The sequence below is a fragment of the Leuciscus leuciscus genome, assembly GCF_965113295.1.
Source record: "Leuciscus leuciscus genome assembly, chromosome: 9".
NCBI classification, from domain to species: Eukaryota; Metazoa; Chordata; class Actinopteri; order Cypriniformes; family Leuciscidae; genus Leuciscus; species Leuciscus leuciscus.
This window is the reverse complement of record NC_138733.1, coordinates 11,615,764-11,636,281: the sequence shown is the minus strand read 5'-3', so window position 1 is coordinate 11,636,281 and position 20,518 is coordinate 11,615,764. Positions and strand designations below refer to the sequence as shown.

General features: G+C 36.6%; 2 protein-coding genes across 2 annotated transcripts in view; both read right to left on the bottom strand.

Annotated features, from left to right (window-relative positions):
* The window catches only part of LOC309506388 (uncharacterized protein), a 41,004-nt gene extending 36,068 nt beyond the window's left edge, over positions 1-4,936 (bottom strand). The window contains exon 1 of the mRNA XM_082180290.1: positions 4,860-4,936. Coding sequence (XP_082036416.1) covers positions 4,860-4,862 — 3 coding nt within the window. The 5' untranslated portion in view covers positions 4,863-4,936. The remainder of the gene's footprint in view (positions 1-4,859) is intronic.
* An 8,599-nt stretch (positions 4,937-13,535) lies between these two features.
* The window catches only part of LOC309506376 (uncharacterized protein), a 38,964-nt gene continuing 31,981 nt past the window's right edge, over positions 13,536-20,518 (bottom strand). The window contains exons 3-8 of the mRNA XM_082180269.1: positions 17,049-17,134; positions 16,628-16,742; positions 16,462-16,506; positions 15,800-15,860; positions 15,661-15,711; positions 13,536-14,489 (exon numbers count right to left, since the gene is read on the bottom strand). Of these exons, the coding sequence (XP_082036395.1) occupies positions 14,389-14,489; positions 15,661-15,711; positions 15,800-15,860; positions 16,462-16,506; positions 16,628-16,642 (273 nt within the window). The 5' untranslated portion in view covers positions 16,643-16,742; positions 17,049-17,134 and the 3' untranslated portion in view covers positions 13,536-14,388. The remainder of the gene's footprint in view (positions 14,490-15,660; positions 15,712-15,799; positions 15,861-16,461; positions 16,507-16,627; positions 16,743-17,048; positions 17,135-20,518) is intronic.

The following is a 20,518-nucleotide window of genomic DNA, read 5'->3' as shown; positions in this document are numbered from 1 at the left end:
AATAGTGTGTTTGGTGAAGAATAGTAAACTAAAACTATAACCAAAACCATTAAAAAACATTTTCATTACTTGAAATAAAATGAATGTTAATTTCCTGGTTTTATAGGTGTCAGAAGAGACTTCTAGTTGACTTCATTATTACTTGAAATAATGAAGTCAACAGATAAGTTGTTAATGTTGTGGAACGTATGCATCAATCAATCAAGAAAGAATTGGTCATTTATTTAAATTATAGATGTGTGTATATATTTAGAAATTATGTATTGTTTTCTTTTCTTTTTGTGTTTGTGTATTTATGAATTCCCTTGGCAATGTTCTTGTCATTGTTGTCCAAGCATTATTAATAATAATAATAATAATAATAATAATAATAATAATAATAATAATAAATGTAGAGTAGGCTACACATAAAAAAGTAGATTGGCTAAAATAATTATAACAATAACTATTATTAATATTAATAATGTAAAAGTGTTGTGTATATTTTATGCTTGTAGGTTAAAAAAAAATAGTTACAAATTGCATTATGATGGATCCAAATTACAATTATTATTTAAAATAGCATTCAATTAATTAGCCTAGCCTATATGTGTACTATAATATTTTATTTAATTATAATTATTATACCAATGTAATAATTTCCATTATTTTAATTATTAAAAATATTATACAATTTGTACATAGTTTAAAATATTCATCGACCAATAATATTATAAGGAACAAAAATAATAAATAATATGAATATACTATTGATATGAATATTATATAATAAGATGATACAGTTATGGATGAAAATAATGTCATTTAAAGTAATTCAATATTATTACTAAATGATTAGCAGTGGCTGTTAATATGGCTGGCAGAATATTTTGAGGAGCGGAGAGCGGATGCTCAGTCTTCGGGTCAGTGAATTGAACATTGGTCTTATATCGCCATCTAGTGTTCATTTCCCGACAGAACAGCTTATCAAACAGAATTATAATAATACATTTCCTCACGCGCACACCCAATAGGTTTCTTTCATCCACACTCGAGTGGGTGACGTATCACAAAGACACCTATAAAAGAAACCCAATGTGTCGATATTATGCTGTTTGTTGTTGGTGAAAAGACACATTCTTAGGGCATCTGTTTAGACTCAATACATTATCCTGGGGGTTTACAGCAATGAGACCCTCGCCATTTTATTCAACTCTTTTTCTCCGTTTTATACACATCTCACCGTGAAGTAAAATGCTTGTATTGACTGAATTCCACCTGACACCCGGTTCCTCTCACGCATCCAGACACATCTGCGCTCACAGTCTCTCTTTTCCTCAGGGTAATGCTGAATCTCCAGCTGACTGAATCCAGTAGTTTCCATGAGTGGATCCTGACCTCCATCGAGAGGAACCTGAGGAGTGTGTGTGTGTGTGTGTGTGTGTGTGTGTGGATGAGGAGCAGCTGTACTTTTCTCCACTGACTGAATGTGTGTGTTCAGGTTTGATTGACAGGCTCATCCTGGATGAAATACATTTAGCAGCACCAGGTTGACAGGCCACCAGCACACTGAGAGGTGAATATGTTTATTCTACCAAAATATGCCTATATAAACCTGATGCTTTTTTATTAGTCGTGTGAGGCCCTTTGATTCAGTCACACTCAACTTCTGGTCCCATAATTATGTATTTATGTATGCATGGTATAATTGCATCCATTCAGAACTTGTTTAAAAAAAAAAAAAAAAAAAAAAAAACTAATTAAAATCACATTTACAGTGACCTCTTTTTGCATCATTGTATAACAGAACAACACAACTTACTGTATATGTTTTATAATTATTATAATTATTATTAATAATTAATTCTAAAAGTAGCAAGGCATTGAGACAACAAGTAACCTAATGTAAAGGCAATATTTAACTCGGTAAGAAAGTTAATTTTTCAACAGAGCAGTTTTTAAAAGTTAGATGAAATAGCTAAACTTGCTTGGTTTTGAAAAGCTGTGTTTGTGTGTGTGTGTGTGTGTGTGTGTGTGTGTGTGTGTGATATATATAACTTTTAATGGTAACTCTTGCATCCTTTCTTTAAGCTGGTAGGATATATGATCAAGCACAAGCAGGACCATTTTTAAAAATGTCTCCTTTTGTGTTTAGAGAAAGAAAGGTCAAACAGCTTTAAGAAAAACTTAAATAATGAGTAAATAATGACATAATTCAGATTTTTGAGAAAACAATCCCTTTTAAAAAACAACATATGAGGCTTGTCTTCTCGTATATCTAGAATATTATTAACATATTAAAATGGCCCTATTTGGTTTAGCATTTTTATCGAAAATAAGTTTAACCATCTTTCAGATATTCTATTTTTTTAACCTCCAAAACAGGGATAGCTTGAGCCCTAAATAGGCAAAAATTACAGCAGAACAGCACTAAAGGACAGGACAGAAAGTTTTGGTGCATAGAAATGTATTTATTTTCCCAAGCAAAATGTGTTTATGAGAAAAGTGTTTATGAAACCATTAAAAATATTGTCACCCAAGCAAAAAGATATGAGCATTTTAATCCATTCATTATTAGAGTCACTCATAAAACAGCAATTTCTCTAATCAAATCAAAGGTGAACATTTACTGTCGCCTGCAAGAATTTACTCATTTTTAAGAATTGTGCTTTTTGAAAGAAAAAGCAAAAGGCAGCATATATGAAAGGTTATGAAAAATGTATATGAAAAGTTTCAACAGCGAACTAGCTCATTGGTTTATTTAAAGCATCGCTGTCAAACAACTCAACACGAGTGCGCAAGTGTAGTTTAATTTAGTTTAAACATTGTGTATTCACTGCTGTGTTTGAACCTGGTCGCCCGCACGGAATACAACGACCACGAATACAGCGGTAAAGTGGCACGCGATCAGCAATTTTCTTTAGTTCAGTTCCGCGATTAGTATTATTTTGGTCTTTTGTGTAGATATGTGTGAAAACAAAGGCTGTCATTCCCTGGTATGCGTTTAATTGATCAAGACCTGGTATAATATCACGTCTCGGTCTATTATTGGTGTTAAGACATCTGGCTATACAGGGAGAGTTTAAGGTGTAGAAAATCACACATCCATTCTTGTTGTGGTTCAGTAAGTCTGTCAAAGGAGAAGTAGTTTGAGGAGAATTATCTGGAGGATACATCAGTAAATACTCTGAATGTGCCTTTACATGAAACCCTGCAGCGATGAGTTGATTCTTTCTGTAGACAGAAGTGCTGTTACTTTGTGTATAAGGTCTAACTGCTGCTGATGGGTCATGGGTCAGAAAGTTGTTTGTTTGGGGGTAGAATCCGTTTCGGCACTGCTTCTTTGGGACATTGATGCCTACTGCATACTGGCCGTTGTTATAATAACTGGTTAAAAAAAAAGAAAGAAAAGAATTATCACTATTAACATACGCAAAGTAATTGAGAAATCAAACAAGGAAGCTGGGACTGTAACAGAAAAACTTCAACAGTAGGGATAACTCATTGTACTCAATGTACGTTTTATCATACAAAAATGTATGTGTGCTATAGGAACACATTTTAGTTATGATTACAATATAGTGAGATCACATTGTCATTGTTAGTTCAATAATGCAAATACTAATGTTGACAAATACAAACTTATTTTACAGTGTTACCCGTTCATTTCATTCAGCAACATGAAAAACATACTTGTCACGAAAAAATTGTTGAATCCTGTAAAGGGTTTTCCTGTTCACATCTTTATTCATCACACTTTGATTCACCACACTTTGAATGCAGGAAAGCAAAATAATCCCGAGAGTGATCCTCAAACGCACAGAGGAAACCTAAAAAGAGCAAAAATATAAAACAATCAACAGTCATAATTCTCCTCTGTGTAATATAGTTATTAGCATAATGGCTAAAGTCTGATCTGAGTCGTGTCTATTTCCCACTCTCCTCTCTGTCTCTCCTGTCCTGTCAACTGGAAGTTTGACACTGGAAATGAACTTCAGGCTAAATTTAAGCAGATTATGGCTCATGTTTCTCTCTTCTGCTGTGAGTGAGAATCAGAGTTATGCTTTTAAAGGAAACACTGTCATGGACTGTCATAACCCTGACCCTATAACCTGCTGTCTCCACAACAGAACATGCAGTAACATGATGGATATGGACAATATGGAGCAGAGGAGAATAACAGTGTTTAACAGAGAGTTGTTTACAATATTTAATTAGTCTACATGATTATGAGAGAGCGTAACAGCGTAACATTAACCCTTGTTACGTTCCAAAACAAACTGTATAACTCCTGGTTAGTGCATCTCTTTCATTGTAGTTTTGGCCTGGCCTGAAATAAAAAATGCTAAAATATTAAAACAGCATATTGTTTAAAAATATAATATTATTAATAATATTATTAATAATAATAATAATTATTATTATTACTATTATTATTATTATTATTATTATTATTATTATCATTATCATTATCATGAAGAGTCACAGTAGAATTACTAGGCCTATAATAAACCTCATGCTGATTGTAATTGATGAAATATATAAAAATGAAATATGATTTAAAATTTTGCTGTGTCTTGTGGAAACATTATTTGTAAAAGGACCGGTTTGACAGTGGGTTTGGTGCATCAAGCATGTGAATCATCTGACATATAATCATAGAGAATTTATATTATATTATATTATATTATATTATATTATATTATATTATATTATATTATATTATATTATATTATATTATGAGAAAAAAGATTGTTTTTATTATTATTATTTAGTATTAGTAGCCTATAATTTACCGAGCAGAAGGAGACACGCAATAGTGAAGCTGCTTTAGAACCACTAATAATGCAATAAAGTGAAGAAGTATGAATATGACTTACCATGTTATCTGTTGCTCAGATCAGAAGGTTCAGAGATGTTGTGTGAGTCTGCAGTGAAGCAGGAGTGATGAGGAAGAGGAAGAAGATGTTTTTTATTCTGACACTAGACCAGCCCTCTTCTTCAACACCATGAAAATACCAATTAATACGGTTCACACTTACATCACTGACTCCTTTAATGATGTCACTGAGCATCTTTGTGTGCCTCGCCATGTACGGTATGTTGGACTTCCTCAAAATGATCTATAAGAAAAAAACAATTAATAACAATTAATAAACAATTAATCTTCCAACAACTCTAAAAACTGTCATTGGTTCCTCCAATAAAGCTTATCCAAGGAAATGGATTTAAGGCAGACAATTGCCTTGGGCCCGAAATAATGTGCAGGAACATAAATATGAAAATGAAATATGATCTTACATTGTTAATTTAATAATTAACAATGTTAAGTAATTGTAATTGCAGTCACAATGTATACAATATATTTTTTTCTTTTCTTTTTTTCTTTGATTAAACTAAGGATAACTTTTCCACGAAAATGAATTACATTTTTCCAACAAAATCTGTAATCTTGTTGTATGAACTTAAATTAATTTAGTCATTCCTGCTAGATAAAGTTTTGTCATGTTGACTACATTTAATTTTTGCCCTGCCTAAAATCGCCAACATTATAAATTTAGCAAATTTAAATCCACTTTTATTTCCAATGATAGAAGATACTAGTGTTCAATTTAATTAAAACCACTTTTACAGAGTAATATTGAATACAGGTATGCGAATGAGATTTAATGCATGTATAGTGTATACTGAGTGCCCACAGCCCTAAACTAAACACAGTCGCCACTCTTCTGCATAATGGTAACCACAAAATTCAAAAACATTACAGAAAGTCCTCTAAGTTTCTAACATAACTGAATATTAAACACTAACATATAACAACATCTTCCCATTTACAGAAAAACACATAAAATAACACTTTAATCCCTAAATTGACCCTCCTAATGCTGTCCCTTGCAAAGCATGCTGGGAACTACAGATCCACTGCCCAGTTAGTTGTCAACAAAAATGATTCATGTAGTTTCCACACAAATTAAGTAAGTAAACTTCAGTTTTAAATATATTAGGTTGATTGAACACAATTAAATTAAGTTGTGACAAACTATTAAACAATTGTGTTACTTTTGCTTATTTTAATTAATTAAATTTAACAAGAGGCAAAAATTTATTTTTTGAGTGTAGAAACACCCTTGTAGAAGTGTTATTAAATGGATTTACTCCTCAAGCCATTCTAGGTGTAGGCTATATAACTATCTTCTTTGAGACAAACACAATCTGAGTTATATTTAACACTATCCTTGCTCTTCTAAGCTTTATAATGGGAGTGAATGGAGGGTGAGATTTTGATCCATACGTCTCCAGGGGTTAATAAAGGCCTTCGGAAGCAAAGCGATGCGTTTGTGTAAGAAAAAAAAAAGAAATCTGCGTTTCCGTGTTCGTCAATACGTCATGCGTCGGGTCAAAGGTCACTCTTCCGCCGCAAATCACTGCGTACGGTCGTCTGCCAGAAGCTAGTTATTATCTAATAAAGTTTTAAATATGGATATGTTTCTTACAAAAACCCATCACTTTGCTTCAGAAGACCTTTATTAACCCCCAGTATGGATTATTTTTATGATGAATGCCTTCAAAATCTCGCCCCCCATTCACTACCATTAGGCCTATAAAGGTTGGAAGAACTAGGATATTTTAAAATATAACTCTGATTGTGTTTGTCTGAAAGAAGAAAGTCATTTACACCTTGAATGGCTTGAGGGTGAGTAAATCATGGGCTATTTTTTTTATTTTTGGGTGAACTATCCCTTTAGTTAATTTTTTTGTAATTGCCAAAGAAATTTAACACAAAATATAGCATTGTATGTTATTTAATTTTTGTACTTAGCTTGGGTTCTTTTACAGTAATAATCTCCTGTTTAACATTCAATCAGTGTCTTTGAACCGAAAGCAACGGGCCTGTTGTCTTTTACACCAAATCTCTGTGACGCCTCTACCTTCAGTGTGAGGATGAACTGCTGGATTGGCATTTTTTGTTCATCGTGGACTTTAGCTGGTATGATGTCTTTGTTTGTGTTGTTGCCAAAGAAGAATATGCTCTTCTGCTTGATGATACATGTGTCACTGTTAAACACCAGACATGTTTCCACAGCTCTTTCCATCAGGCTTATCAGATTCCGACTCGAGGAATAATGTTTTTTCTTCACTGGTCACGAACACTCATGCGGATTATTCTATAGTTGTTCACCTCCAAAACTCACCTAAACCAGCAAAGCATTTCATTTATGTCTCAGAATAAGCTCGTTCCAGCATAACAATGGCATCAAATCTCACTCAGAAAGCATACATTGTCACTCATAACTCATTGTCTTATAACAATTAATAATATTATTTATTAATATTATCAATTAAGAATATTTCAATAATGATGAACTTTTAGTTTTTGATTTTTGATTTATTTATTATAGGTGTTTATATTTTAGCCCTGATGGTATGGTTTTCTTGGGAAATTGCATACATACATCACTCGTCCGTGTGTGTCTCACTTCCAAAAGTATAGAAAAGTTGCTTCGGCTACTTTAACGTGTGGTGTGGAAGTGGAATAGGTCGCAATGAGTGAGAAAGGTTGATATGGAATCTAAAATCTAAATCTAAATCTAAAATCTTCAGGGAAACATCTGTTAAAAATGTGTGTGTGTGTGTGTGTGGGGGGGGGGGGGGGGGGGACACAAAGTACCGTGTGTCTTAATGGGTAAAGCTACTGTAATGTCTTCAGCTAGTCAGCTTGAAGGAAATTTAAATATTTTATTTTGACATTGTCAAACGTGACACACAAGCCCTCAAAAACACACTACATCTTACACACTGGTGAGATAAATTCAAAACAACATTACAAAAACCAGTAATACGTAAGTTATGTTGCGTAACTTGTGGTTCTTCCTCTCAAAAAACTTTGCACATGATGAACACAACATCAAAAGACACGACAAATGTATACATTTGCACATTTTTATTCCTTAATGTAGTACAATACACCAAACAACAACACAACTTCTTAATAAGCCTTCTTGATTTAAGAATGTTTCAATATTTGGACTGGAAACAAGACAAAAATACTAAGTAAGAAAAGCATTTTTTCAGTGTGTGGTGCGTCTCATCCTATGGCTTCACACGACTGTAACAACTGGTAAAAATTGCCAGATCGTTCACATGTACAGACATAACTGTCAGATGTCAGTTGTGCTGCAACACATTGCAATATTGATCACAACTGCTGCTTTCACAAGGCCAAACAGATCAAGCTGATAAACAATGTCGCATTTCACTGATCATATTTATTTATTATTATTATTGCAGGCCTGGAATTTCAATTTTCAATTTTTATTTTCACAAGTAAATTACTATGTGCAAAGATATAGAAACAACATACATACATTTCTTGTTACAACTGCTGTAGTACAGTCAGTAAAATGAAAAGATATTATTCTTATTCTAGAATGAAATACTGATTTATGTGAAAAATCATTCAGTCTTCTAAAATAAAAGTTCATCATTATTGTAATGTTCCCTATTGTTAATGTTAGGACAATGAGTTATGAGTGACAATGTATGCTTTCTTAATGTGAGATTTGTGTTATGCTGGAACAAGCATATTTTGAGACATAAATGAAATGCTTTGTTAGTTTTTAAAATCGCTTAGACACTAAAAGTGTTAATTGAGATTTACTCAGTGAAACCATTCACTCATGTACCGAATCTTCAGACCAAGTCTGCAAAACTACAAGCACATGCTTTACACTCAGTTTGCAGTTGTAAAACAAACTTTTTGCAAACTCTAAACACAGTTCTCTACATAGACACATCACTCTAAAGGATTTACTCCTCAAGCCATTCTAGGTGTATATAACTATCTTCTTTCAGACAAACACAATCTGAGTTATATTTAAAACTATCCTTGCTCTTCTAAGCTTTATAATGGGAGTGAATGGAGGGCGAGATTGAGAACCAGGGCCCGGTTCCCCAAAACGTTCTTATCGCTAAGTAGTTTCCTTAACCTCTCTCTTAACGTTATGGCACGATTCCCGACACGTTCGTAAGTATATCTTCTGTAAGTCACACTTTCGTAAGGTTGGTCTGGACCATTCGTAAGCTCTCTCTTATAGCGTTGTTTGAGCTCAAGATGCTAGTCGCCGCCACTGTGCAACAGTCTTTAGAAATCAGCGCAGCGCAGTACAAGTCAAACTATGGTATGTTGACAATGTTGTGGCTCAACAATGATTTTATGTTATGGACATTTTAAGACTAATAATAAAATATGTTCGCAATGGATACAGGCCTATTTATGAAGTTGACTTTATTTGGTATCAGAACTAATATGGTGGTAATTAGCCTAGGCTATTTCGTAATGTCATTAAAGCGTTTAAATTGGCAATCACTTTTGATAATTAAAATCTGGCAAACAATTTGGCTCTAAATGGCTAAGATCTATAAATGGGTAAGCATGGTGGTGTCCAGTAAGCGACCAACTATGGCAGCGATCCAACGTGTCCTTGTATTGAATCAAAGACGGCGCCGGCCGTGGAGCCGTTTAGTCCATGTCAAATTTTTTATTCAGCAAAACTTAAGCCCTTTTGACATTTTGCCTGACGTGGCTATATTAAAAAAATGTCGCCTCCCAAGACAACTCATTATGGAGCTGCTGGACCTTCTCAGACCTGCGCTTGCCAGGCTAACGCGGCGGAATTTTGCTTTAAGCCCTTAAGCCTTTAACCAATGGCAATCAATACCACATTAAACAGAAGTAACTGCAGCTGCTTGCCAATCAATTCTGATTGTAAAGTACCTTACCATTAATATAAAAGTGTATTACATAATTTTTAGAAATCGTTAAACCCATGTCAAGAAGCGGCACAACCCAGCAAACATTTGGATGTGTAATGACCGTTGAAAAGACGTCCGTCCGACACGTCCCGTCATGGTTGAAAAATAGTTCCAAAATGGAAGTTGAACCGACGTCTTTGACGTCATCTGGCCGTAAATTCCACGTCTTTTCTGGCCGTAAATTCCACATCTTTTTTGCGCATCCCTAGACGTCTAAATGGGTTTATTTTTTTTAGTTCTTCTGGATGTTTATAAGATGTGTTGCTGACAAATGTATGTGTATATGCATGTGAATGCTGCTGTTGTATCTGCATTCCAAGATGGCGGCGCGTGTACAACGCGAGGCTCAGCGTCTCTCCAGCTTTTGCAAACTGTGTATCTTATATTTAGTTATGTTTAGCTTAGTTATTCGTAACCACTTTGCATTAACCTCATATAGCCGTCACACACTTTTGGACATCAAACTACGCTGCACAAACATTGCAATGGATACAGAAATATACCAACTGTTACCCCCGGAGCTATTCCGGTCCCTGGACTCGAGTGAATCAGCCAGACCGACAGGAAGTGCACGTCGCCGGCGCTGTGAGCGTAAACAAAGACGGGGTAAGCGGAGCGGCCTGCGGGCTAGGCTAAAGCTCAACCCGCATCGCCAAAGTCTACCTAGCATCTTCCTTGCTAACGTACGGTCTCTGGCAAATAAAGTAGACGAACTACGGCTCCGGATCACCCAGAAAAAGTTTATGGATTGCAATGTTATGGTTTTCACGGAAACTTGGCTCAATAACACCATCCCAGCCAGCGCGATTGAGCTACAAGGGTGTAACATCTACAGAGCTGACAGAACAGTCGCAGACTCCGGTAAAAGCAAAGGTGGGGGTGTTTGCATTTATGTAAACAGAGCGTGGTGCACCGATGCTGTTATTACTAAATCCCACTGTTCGGCTGACATTGAATACCTGTTCATCAAGTGTAGACCGTTCTACCTGCCCCGTGAGTTTTCATCTATCATAATTACTGCAGTTTATGTACCCCCGGATGCCACTGCTAAACTAGCTATGAAAGAACTCTGTTCTGCTGTTAATAAGCTGCAGACAGTGCACCCAGAGGGTGTTTTCATCATTGCTGGTGATTTTAACCATGCCAAATTGAGGTCAGTACTCCCCAAATTTTATCAAAACGTTTCATGCCCTACAAGAGGTGCTAATACTCTTGATAATGTTTATACAAACATCTCTGATGCCTACAAAGCTATCCCCCAGCCCCATGTTGGACAATCTGATCATTTATCTTTGTTCCTACTCCCCAAATATATCCCTGTCATCAAACGTGTGAAACCTACTGTGAAGACTGTAAAAGTGTGGCTGGAGGAAGCCGACTCTCTACTACAGCAAGAGTTTCAGAACACAGACTGGAATATGTTTGCCCGTCAAGCTACTTTGGTCTCTCACACAGATATTAATATCTACACAAGTTCCGTTCTGCACTATATCAACAGGTGTGTTGACAAAGTATCCACCCAAAAAATTATTAAAGTATTCCCCAACCAGAAACCCTGGATGAACAAGGAAGTTCGACTCCTGTTAAAGGCACGTGATGTTGCCTTTACAACTGGTGACAGGGATGCCTACAGTTTATCCAGAGCCAACCTGAAAAGGGGTATTAAAGCAGCTAAACATAATCACAAACTGCGGATCGAGGACAAATTCAACAACAACGACCCTCGTCGTATGTGGAGAGGCATTCATGCTATCACTGATTACAAACCATCCAACAGCACCCACTCAACCAGCAAGCCTACCCTCCTAGACGATTTGAACGTCTTTTATGCTCGCTTTGATTTGGAAAACACAGAATCTCCTATCAAAGCAGAGCTTCCACCTGATCACCTGCCGCTCACGCTTACCACCGGTGATGTGTGCTCTGCCCTGGGCAGGGTGAATGCACATAAAGCTGCTGGCCCTGATGGCATTCCAGGCCGAGTGCTTAGGGTTTGTGCAGTACAGCTGGCAGACGTCTTCACCAACATCTTTAACCTGTCTTTGGCCCAGGCCATCGTCCCGACCTGTTTCAAAACAACCACCATTGTGCCAGTTCCAAAACCTGGTGCTGGATTGGCTCTTAATGACTTTCGTCCGGTCGCACTCACGCCGATCATCGCAAAGTGTTTTGAGAGGCTGGTTCTCTCTCATCTGAAAAAGTGCCTGCCCCCAACACTTGACCCATTTCAGTTCGCCTACAAATCTAACAGGTCAACTGAGGATGCCATTGCCTCAGCTCTCCATACTTCTTTGAATCACTTGGATAAAAGCAATACATATGTCAGAATGTTATTCATTGATTTTAGTTCTGCTTTTAATACTGTGATTCCATCCAAGCTAATCTCTAAACTCACTGATCTTTGCATCAGCCCTTCCCTTTGTAACTGGATCCTGGACTTTCTTACTAACAGACCACAGTCTGTTAGGATCGATAACCAACACTCCTCCATTCTCGCCTTGAACACTGGTGTGCCACAGGGCTGTGTTCTGAGTCCAATCCTTTACTCTCTCTTTAACCACAACTGCCAATCTGAGCATGTCTCAAACTCCATAATCAAGTTTGCAGATGATATCACGGTGGTTGGCCTGGTCAGTGGTGATAATGAAAAGGCCTACAGGGAAGAGGTTGATCATCTGATAGAGTGGTGTGCAAGCAATAATCTTATACTCAATACCCAGAAGACTAAGGAGCTGATTGTGGACTACCGGCGGACTAAGAAAGGCTACACACACACTCCCATTTATATTGATGGGTCTCAAGTGGAAAGAGTGTCTAGTTTCAAATTCCTGGGTGTACATATTTCTGAGGACCTTACCTGGACCATCAATACTGCTAGTCTCATCAAAAAGGCACAACAGCGCCTCTACTTCCTTAGGAAACTAAAGAAAGCCCGCCTGTCCGCCCTTATACTGCTGAACTTCTACCTATGCGTTATTCAAAGCATCTTAACAAACTGTATCACAGTGTGGTATGGCAACTGCACTGTTTCAGACCAGAATGCCCTCCAACGGGTGGTCAAAACGGCCCAAAACATCATTGGTACTAAACTGCCTTCGATCAAAGACATTTACCATGAGCGATGCCTACAAAGGGTAAGATGCATTATTAAAGACACTTCTCATCCCACCCATGGACTATTTACTCTTCTCCCATCTGGGAGACGATATAGGAGCTTTCGCTGTCGCACGAGCAGATTCAGGAACAGTTTCTGCCCATCTACGGTTAATAGACTAAACGCTAAACTAAAATGAGGAACACTACATCCAACCCGGTTGTGGCCATTGGCCAGTTATACATATTCCAACCCCCAACTTTGTTAGACAACTGCACTTGAGCTGGTCTCTGCATCTGTATTCTTTATTCTGCTCTTTTAAAAAAAATATATATATATATATTTTTTTTTTTTATTATTGTTATTTTATTATTATTATTCCTGTTTGCACTCCTGGTCAGATGCTAACTATGTTTCATTGGCTTTGTACTTGTATTTTGTCAATGACAATAAACTGAATCTGAATCTGAATCTGATATATAATCCTGCATATAAAATAATCACACCCATATTGTGTAACATCGTGAAAGGCAATCATTTAGGCTATTTTTACACATCTGAACTTGACAAAGGTTCTAAAAAGGTCCAAAATCGGTACGGTCAGACCTGAACGTCTATAAAACCGTTTAATCACGTGTACATCAACACATTATTTGTGGACTAAAGCAAAAAAATAGTGCTATAATTTAGCACAACATTTTATTGTGAGTATTACATTTGAAATGTCTTCCAGTTGTTAAACAGCTACTATTCAAAAAAGATAATAGAAATAGTACAATGTGGTAAATTCTGTGGTAATGGCATTTTCTCTAACAGTTTAACATTAAGGTTAAGCAGACATTAATCAAACCAGAATATAACAAGTACAGGAACAGTCAACGCATTCTATTTTTAGAGTCTTTCTATAGTCTTTCTAGAGTCTTTCTTTCTATGCCATCATTGATGAACAGAAGTCAGAGCTGTGGCAGTAATAATAATAATAATAATAATTTGTTACATTTATATAGCGCTTTTTCTGAGACCTCAAAGCGCTTCACATAGAAGGGGGGAATCTCCTCAACCACCACCAATGTGCAGCATCCACTTGGATGATGCGACGGCAGCCATATTGCGCCAGAAGGCCCACCACACACCAGCTTACTGGTGGAGAGGAGACAGTGATGAAGCCAATCAGTATATGGGGATGATTAGGAGGCCATGATGGACAGAGGCCAAGGGGCAAATTTGGCCAGGATGCCGGGGTTACACCCCTACTCTTTTCCGAAGGACATCCTGGGATTTTTAATGACCACAGAGAGTCAGGACCTCGGTTTAACGTCTCATCCGAAGGACGGTGCTCTTTTGGCAGTATAGTGTCCCCATCACTACACTGGGGCGTTCTAGTACTAAGTTTCAGTGACTAACAGTCTTGCTTTACTGTTAAACAGCCATGAATAAAAGTTTAGAGTCTATGAAGTTTGTTTATGGCTTTGTGGTTTTTGTTTTGTTTATGGCTAATTTTTTTAATCCACCCAAGCTGTTCCTGGAGCGTTCTTCAGGTGTTCCTCCACTGCTGCATCAATGTCTGAGTCTGTAGCATTTGGGCTCCACCTCATCACAGCATCTGAGGAAAGAGAATATGGTTAAAAAAAAAAAGAAAAAGGCTAATTTCTAGGTAAATGACATACTTTTTTTGTTGAAAATGTCAGAAAATAACCATGTTATTTTACTGCATAATAATCTTATGCAAATAAAAGATGTTCTGCATTAAATGTGTTCGAATAGTGAAAAAAACAACAACAAAAAAACAGCATTTGCCCTCTTCAATACCGAGCCCTTAAGACCGACCCTTCACTACGTGTGTAACTGTAAAAGTGAAAAGGACATTTCTGATAAAGACAGGTGGTCTTTTAAAGAATGTCCCCTGAATAGATAAAAGTTAACAATAAAAATTACATTAATATTAGACAAGGAACAAGAGATTTTTTTTTTAATGTCATAAGACCAAAATTACCTTGAATTACATCGTACAAAGCGTTCGTGTAGCGTTGAATGACTTCTTTTCAATTTGGCCACCACTGCTCACATTGAAAATTAAAACGCCATTAAGGCATTTGACATGATTCTGTGAAAGAAATTACACAGGATTACTTCACCTCAAAAAAAAATTTCCAAGTAAAGGTCAATTCAGAGGAGACTGAATTGACAACGAGCAAAAACAATGGTATCAATAATCATTCAATACTTGGTTAAATACTTGTACTTCTAACAAAGGTTGACAACAAACTCCAAATAAGCCAGTGTTTTAAACACACCATATATAGTTAGTTAAATTTTATTTCTGTGTCATGCCAAACATTTGGCCCATCCCACATGGGATTACAAGACACCACAAACTTTAGCAAACATCTTCCGGTCGCATATACAAATCATTTGGAGAAATACATGAATACAAATATATACACATACACATATGTGTATGTATATATTTTTGTATTCATGTATTTCTCCGAATGATTTGTATGTTCACACACAGCATACACACACACACACACACACACAGCATATACAAACAAATCCTCGTCTACAGATCATCTCGATAAAGAGCTTTTTTCCTCTTCTCCCAGGCTTTCTCAAGATAATTGGCTAATTTATATGTTTCACATGTGAACAGCCATCTCAGTCTTTAAGCATCATCCATATTTACCAAATCAATCTCTGATTTTATCTTACAAAACAAAACAAAACAAAAATCACGCTGTTCACAATAATTAGAAATATATAATATTTCTTACTTTCACTTTCAGTTGACATGGGGTAAGCGCTCCTTGAGGGTCTGGTGCCAGCTATTTCAAAATGTAAAGATTTGTCAAATGTAAATTCAATTTTGGATAGGACAACCCCATGGCTGGAAAAGACCATTAACATACATACCCTCACTTCTGTGCTCTCTCCCGAATGCAGCGGTCAAGAGGCAAGACAACATTAGGAAATTCTGTTAATGAAAACAAAACACACAAAAAATTAAATAAGAGGGTAGTTAAATAAAAACAGTAAACAATATTGTTTTATTTTAACTACTTTGTGGATGTAGCAAAGATTTAGACTTCTTGTAATCCAATTGGATATAGTCAACTATTGTAGCCATATAATAATTCACAATGACTAAATCTAAGGTAGCCAACCCTGGTCCTCGAGAGCCACTCTCCTGCTGGTTTCCAAACTATCCCTGCCCTACTTCCTGCTGACTAATAATGGATCAGGTGTGCTGTCAGTCAGAAGCTGGAAGGGCAGGGATAGTTGGAAAACAAGCAGGGCAGTGGCTCTCGAGGACCAGGGTTGGCTACACCTGGTCAACATATTTTAAATTGTGAAGTGATAAGACTGATGTTCAAATGTACACTTCACAGTGTAATACTGCATTAGTTTAGTTACTATAAAATTAGCTGGCTGTACTTTAGCTTTTTCTTGAGCAATGACAGACATTATAGGCTCTATATTTGTAACTGTATGAACAATTATTTAGAAAAATGTATGTTTGTATTTAAGGTATATTGTGTATAAATTAAGATGCGAATCACAAAGTTCTCACATACAATGGGGTGTCCTCTGGGACTGGGATGATAATGCAGAATTTGGAACTGGAGACAATAGACATTAAAAACAAATGGGTGAAAAATATTTAAGGTAAGAAAGGACACCTTAATCAATAAACACCATAACTATATGGTAAAAAAAAGAAAAAGAAAAACACACACACACCTTTGTGAAGGACATTAAACAAGAAACAAATGCAATGTCTCTTTGGTTCTGCCAGATGGCCTTTAGAAGGATTCCTGAATTCTACGTCTGATAGATGGCTGTTCGTTATGTGACCCTGAAAGAAAAATTGCAACTTAATGTAATTTCGTCAAGAACAACAAACCAAATCATGTTTTAAAAATTTCACTGAAGTGATTACAAAATGGTAATCTTAGAGTATGGTTAGAGAGCAACTTTGTAACAGATCAAACCTGAGCCATTAACTGCCTTAATATAGAGAGCACATAAACTGCCCTCCAAGTGACAATAATACACTCACAATACATTCCAAATATTATCAAAAACAGAAGATTCATTCTTTGCATACAGACAGAATTTATATTCATTATGCAAAAAGGCACGGCCATAAAGCATTACTTACTTAAGTATTTAAAGCTGAGGCCATAGGTGAGGAATCTGGTAGTCTCCTTCCTGATACTTGTCTGTTTTCATTGTGCATTACCTCACCTGCACAAATAGTTAATTTTATGGTAGTGTAAGATATAAACACAGTAAAATCACAGAAACGTTTTGGGATATGTTAACATTTATGCACAACACGTCTCCTGACTCATGAAATATCCGAAATGGTCCGAACTAATAAACGGTCCGTCAAGCACAAACGAGTAGCGCAGTTTCGTTCCGCTTTTTTTTCTTTTTTTTTACCATTCGCTGCTGGCCAATGTTGCGGTCGCGCCAGCGCGACCTATAACAAAATGTAATAACAAAAATGTCTAATGTCACATTTTTAATACAAGGGTGATTCTCTGAATTGGGTGCCTTTTGGGTCATACTTTTTTTCTTTTTTTTTTTTACCTTAAATAGTTATTTCTGATCATTTCATGTGATAGTGGATTAGTCAAACCTTTAAGAAAATACATTTTCCCACCTCAGGCATGAAATTCTAATCGATATTGAGTGTTTTTTCTTACTGAAAGTTGTTTTGGAGTTCAACCCCGTCACAGACCACTTGGACCCTGTTTAAATATGATTTAAAAAGATGTTCAAGTAAATTTTTGTAGAAGCTTTTCAATGAGATGTCCCTTGTTTGATATCATTTATTGCATGTAGAATTTTATTTTTAAATACTCACCATTTGAATACCAAATCAGGTCATGAAAACTGTATCTAACATTGGTCTTCATATATTATCACAAAATATGCATTAACATTAGGATTTAATTAGGCTTTCATATTTTTTCCAACTGTCCTGTAAATTCTGCACACAGCAAAACAAACATTTACCTAATTTGTCTTCTTATCACGAAAATATTAATAAAAACTATCAAATAACAGGGTTGAACTCAGCATAACGGGGTTGAAAATGATAACAGGGTTGAAGTGATGATCATTATTTCAATATAGTATCATGGATGTCTTACCTGTAAAATGAATGATATCACATTCAATAACATTTTATTTTATTAAAGTTGGCAAAAGGGCAGATGACGTGATGCATGTTTTTTCTGTAATCAAGTGTAAATGTTTATTGAACTGCATTTCTCAATTAAAACAACACATGCCAGTGGGGCATAGAACATCATTTTATTTAAATATTATGATTTTGGGACGTAACATTTATTTGGTGTTGTTCATATTTCAAGGTGAATAGCAAAATGTCCTGCGGTGTGACTGTAACATTGATGACTCATCAACAGAGATGGGACCAAGTCACACATGTGCAAGTCTCAAGTAAGTCTCAAGTCTTAACCTTCAAGTCTCAAGTAAGTCCCAAGTATTTTTTTCTTGGGCAAGTCAAGTCAAGTCAAGTCACAGGCTATGTCAAGTCAAGTCAAGTCAAGTCACCTTATTATTGTAATTTTACCTGCAGAATCTGATCTTAATAAAGTGAAAAGACAAGATAGGCTATATGTAGCCTAACTGTCAGTAAATTACAATAATTTGGATTTGCATTGTAAATACTCATGTTCAGTAAAATACATCATGGAATCAAACAAAATTTTAACTTCATAAAATTATTTATTTTTCACTTCTGCCAACAGTGTTTGAAATGTTTTAAATACTCAACATTGCGTCCATAAAACAAATAACAGCTTAACATCCAACAGACTCCTCTCTAAACACCTCCCTCTCTCTCTCTCAAATGCACTAAATAACAGTATAACTAAATAACAATTACTTCAAGTGACCATATCCTTAAACTTAGCTGGTCTCTTCACAACACGACCACTTCTAGTCGTTAACGGCTTCTCCAAAGGAACAGTCTCTGGCAACTTTGACATTTCTTTCTGCTCTTGCTCACTCTTCACTTGTTCACTTTGCAGATGTGGGCTAACCCTTTCCTCCTCAAGCTCAGGAACAGGTGAATCCACGGACAACGACGCATGTCTCATGTGTTTAACATTTCTTTTGACCAAAGATCCATCTTCTGTATTGACAAGTTCAAACGAGCTGTCTGACGTTTTGCTCAGAAGGACATACCTAGCACCTTTAAACTTTGAGTCCAACTTTCCCTGCTCCATATTTGCGACATAGACTACATCTCCCACTTTGAAGGAATGATCCTTTGCTCTGTTTTTTTTATCTGCATAGTTTTTCATTTTCTCCTTGTACATCTGATGATGTGTCTTGACTTCCTCTGTGATCTGTTCTTGTAACAGGTCCAAGGTTGGTAATTTTGTTCGAATATCTCTAGAAAACATCAGAAATGCAGGTGTTTCTCCCGAAGCACGATGAGGAGTGGCACGATAAGACATCAGAATTTTTGGAAGCTCCGCTTTCCACACTTTATTTTCACACTTGCATGCTCGAAACGCCTTCTTGAGATATCGATGGAACCGTTCAATCTTCCCGTTACTCTTAGGATAGTACGGTGAAGCACGTATGTGCTTGATACCTCCATTCTTGAGAAACGTGTCAAACGCTTGACTGACAAACTGTCTGCCATTGTCAGTTACAACTTCTGACGGATAGCCAAAACGAGCAAACATTTTCATCAGTTCTGCTATAACTGTTTGTGAGGATATGTCAGCTACCACAACCGCCTCAGGAAAGGAAGAGAAGTAATCAATAACAGTCAGAATGTATTCACCTTGAATTGGTCCTACTAAGTCAATTCCCAGCTTTGTCCACGGCCTTGGGGGCAGCTCAAGTGGCTGTAGCGGTTGGTCGTCCTGAAGTGGTTGATTCATTATACATGCTGCACAATCTCTAACTATTCTCTCAACATCCAAGTCCATGTTGGGCCAGTAAAACTTACACCTTAGGTACTGCTTTGTTCTCACTACACCCTGGTGCGTCTCATGAGCGAGGCCCAACGCCTTTTTTACTAAGGAAGAGGAAAGCACAATTCTACTTCCACGAAGAACAAGTCCATCATATAATGACAATTCAGTCGCACACCGCTGATACGGAACTAACACTTCTGGAACTGGATTTGGCCACTGGTTTGTGTGAACTGCTTGAATCAGCTGCTGAAGAATTGGATCACGTTCTGTTGCCTCTTTAATCACTTCAACAGTCAGTGCCTGTAAATCATGTGTCTGCACCAGTAACACTTTCTTCACATAATCCTCCACATATTCAGTAGTTTCAGTCATTGGCAAGGGAAGCCTGGATAGAGAATCTGCAACATTTGTCTTACCGACAATGTGCTCTATTTTATAATCATATGGTTGTAATCTCCATCCTAAACGCTGAATACGTGGTGGAAGCAGTGTCGCCTTCTCAGGGTTAAACATGTGAATTAGCGGTTTATGATCAGTCTGTAACGTAAATTTTCCTCCCCACAGATATGTTCTGAAACGTTCAACAGCCCAAACACAGCCAAGAGCTTCACGCTCAATTTGGGAATATCGTCTCTCTGTGGCAGTTAGGGAATGACTTGCATAA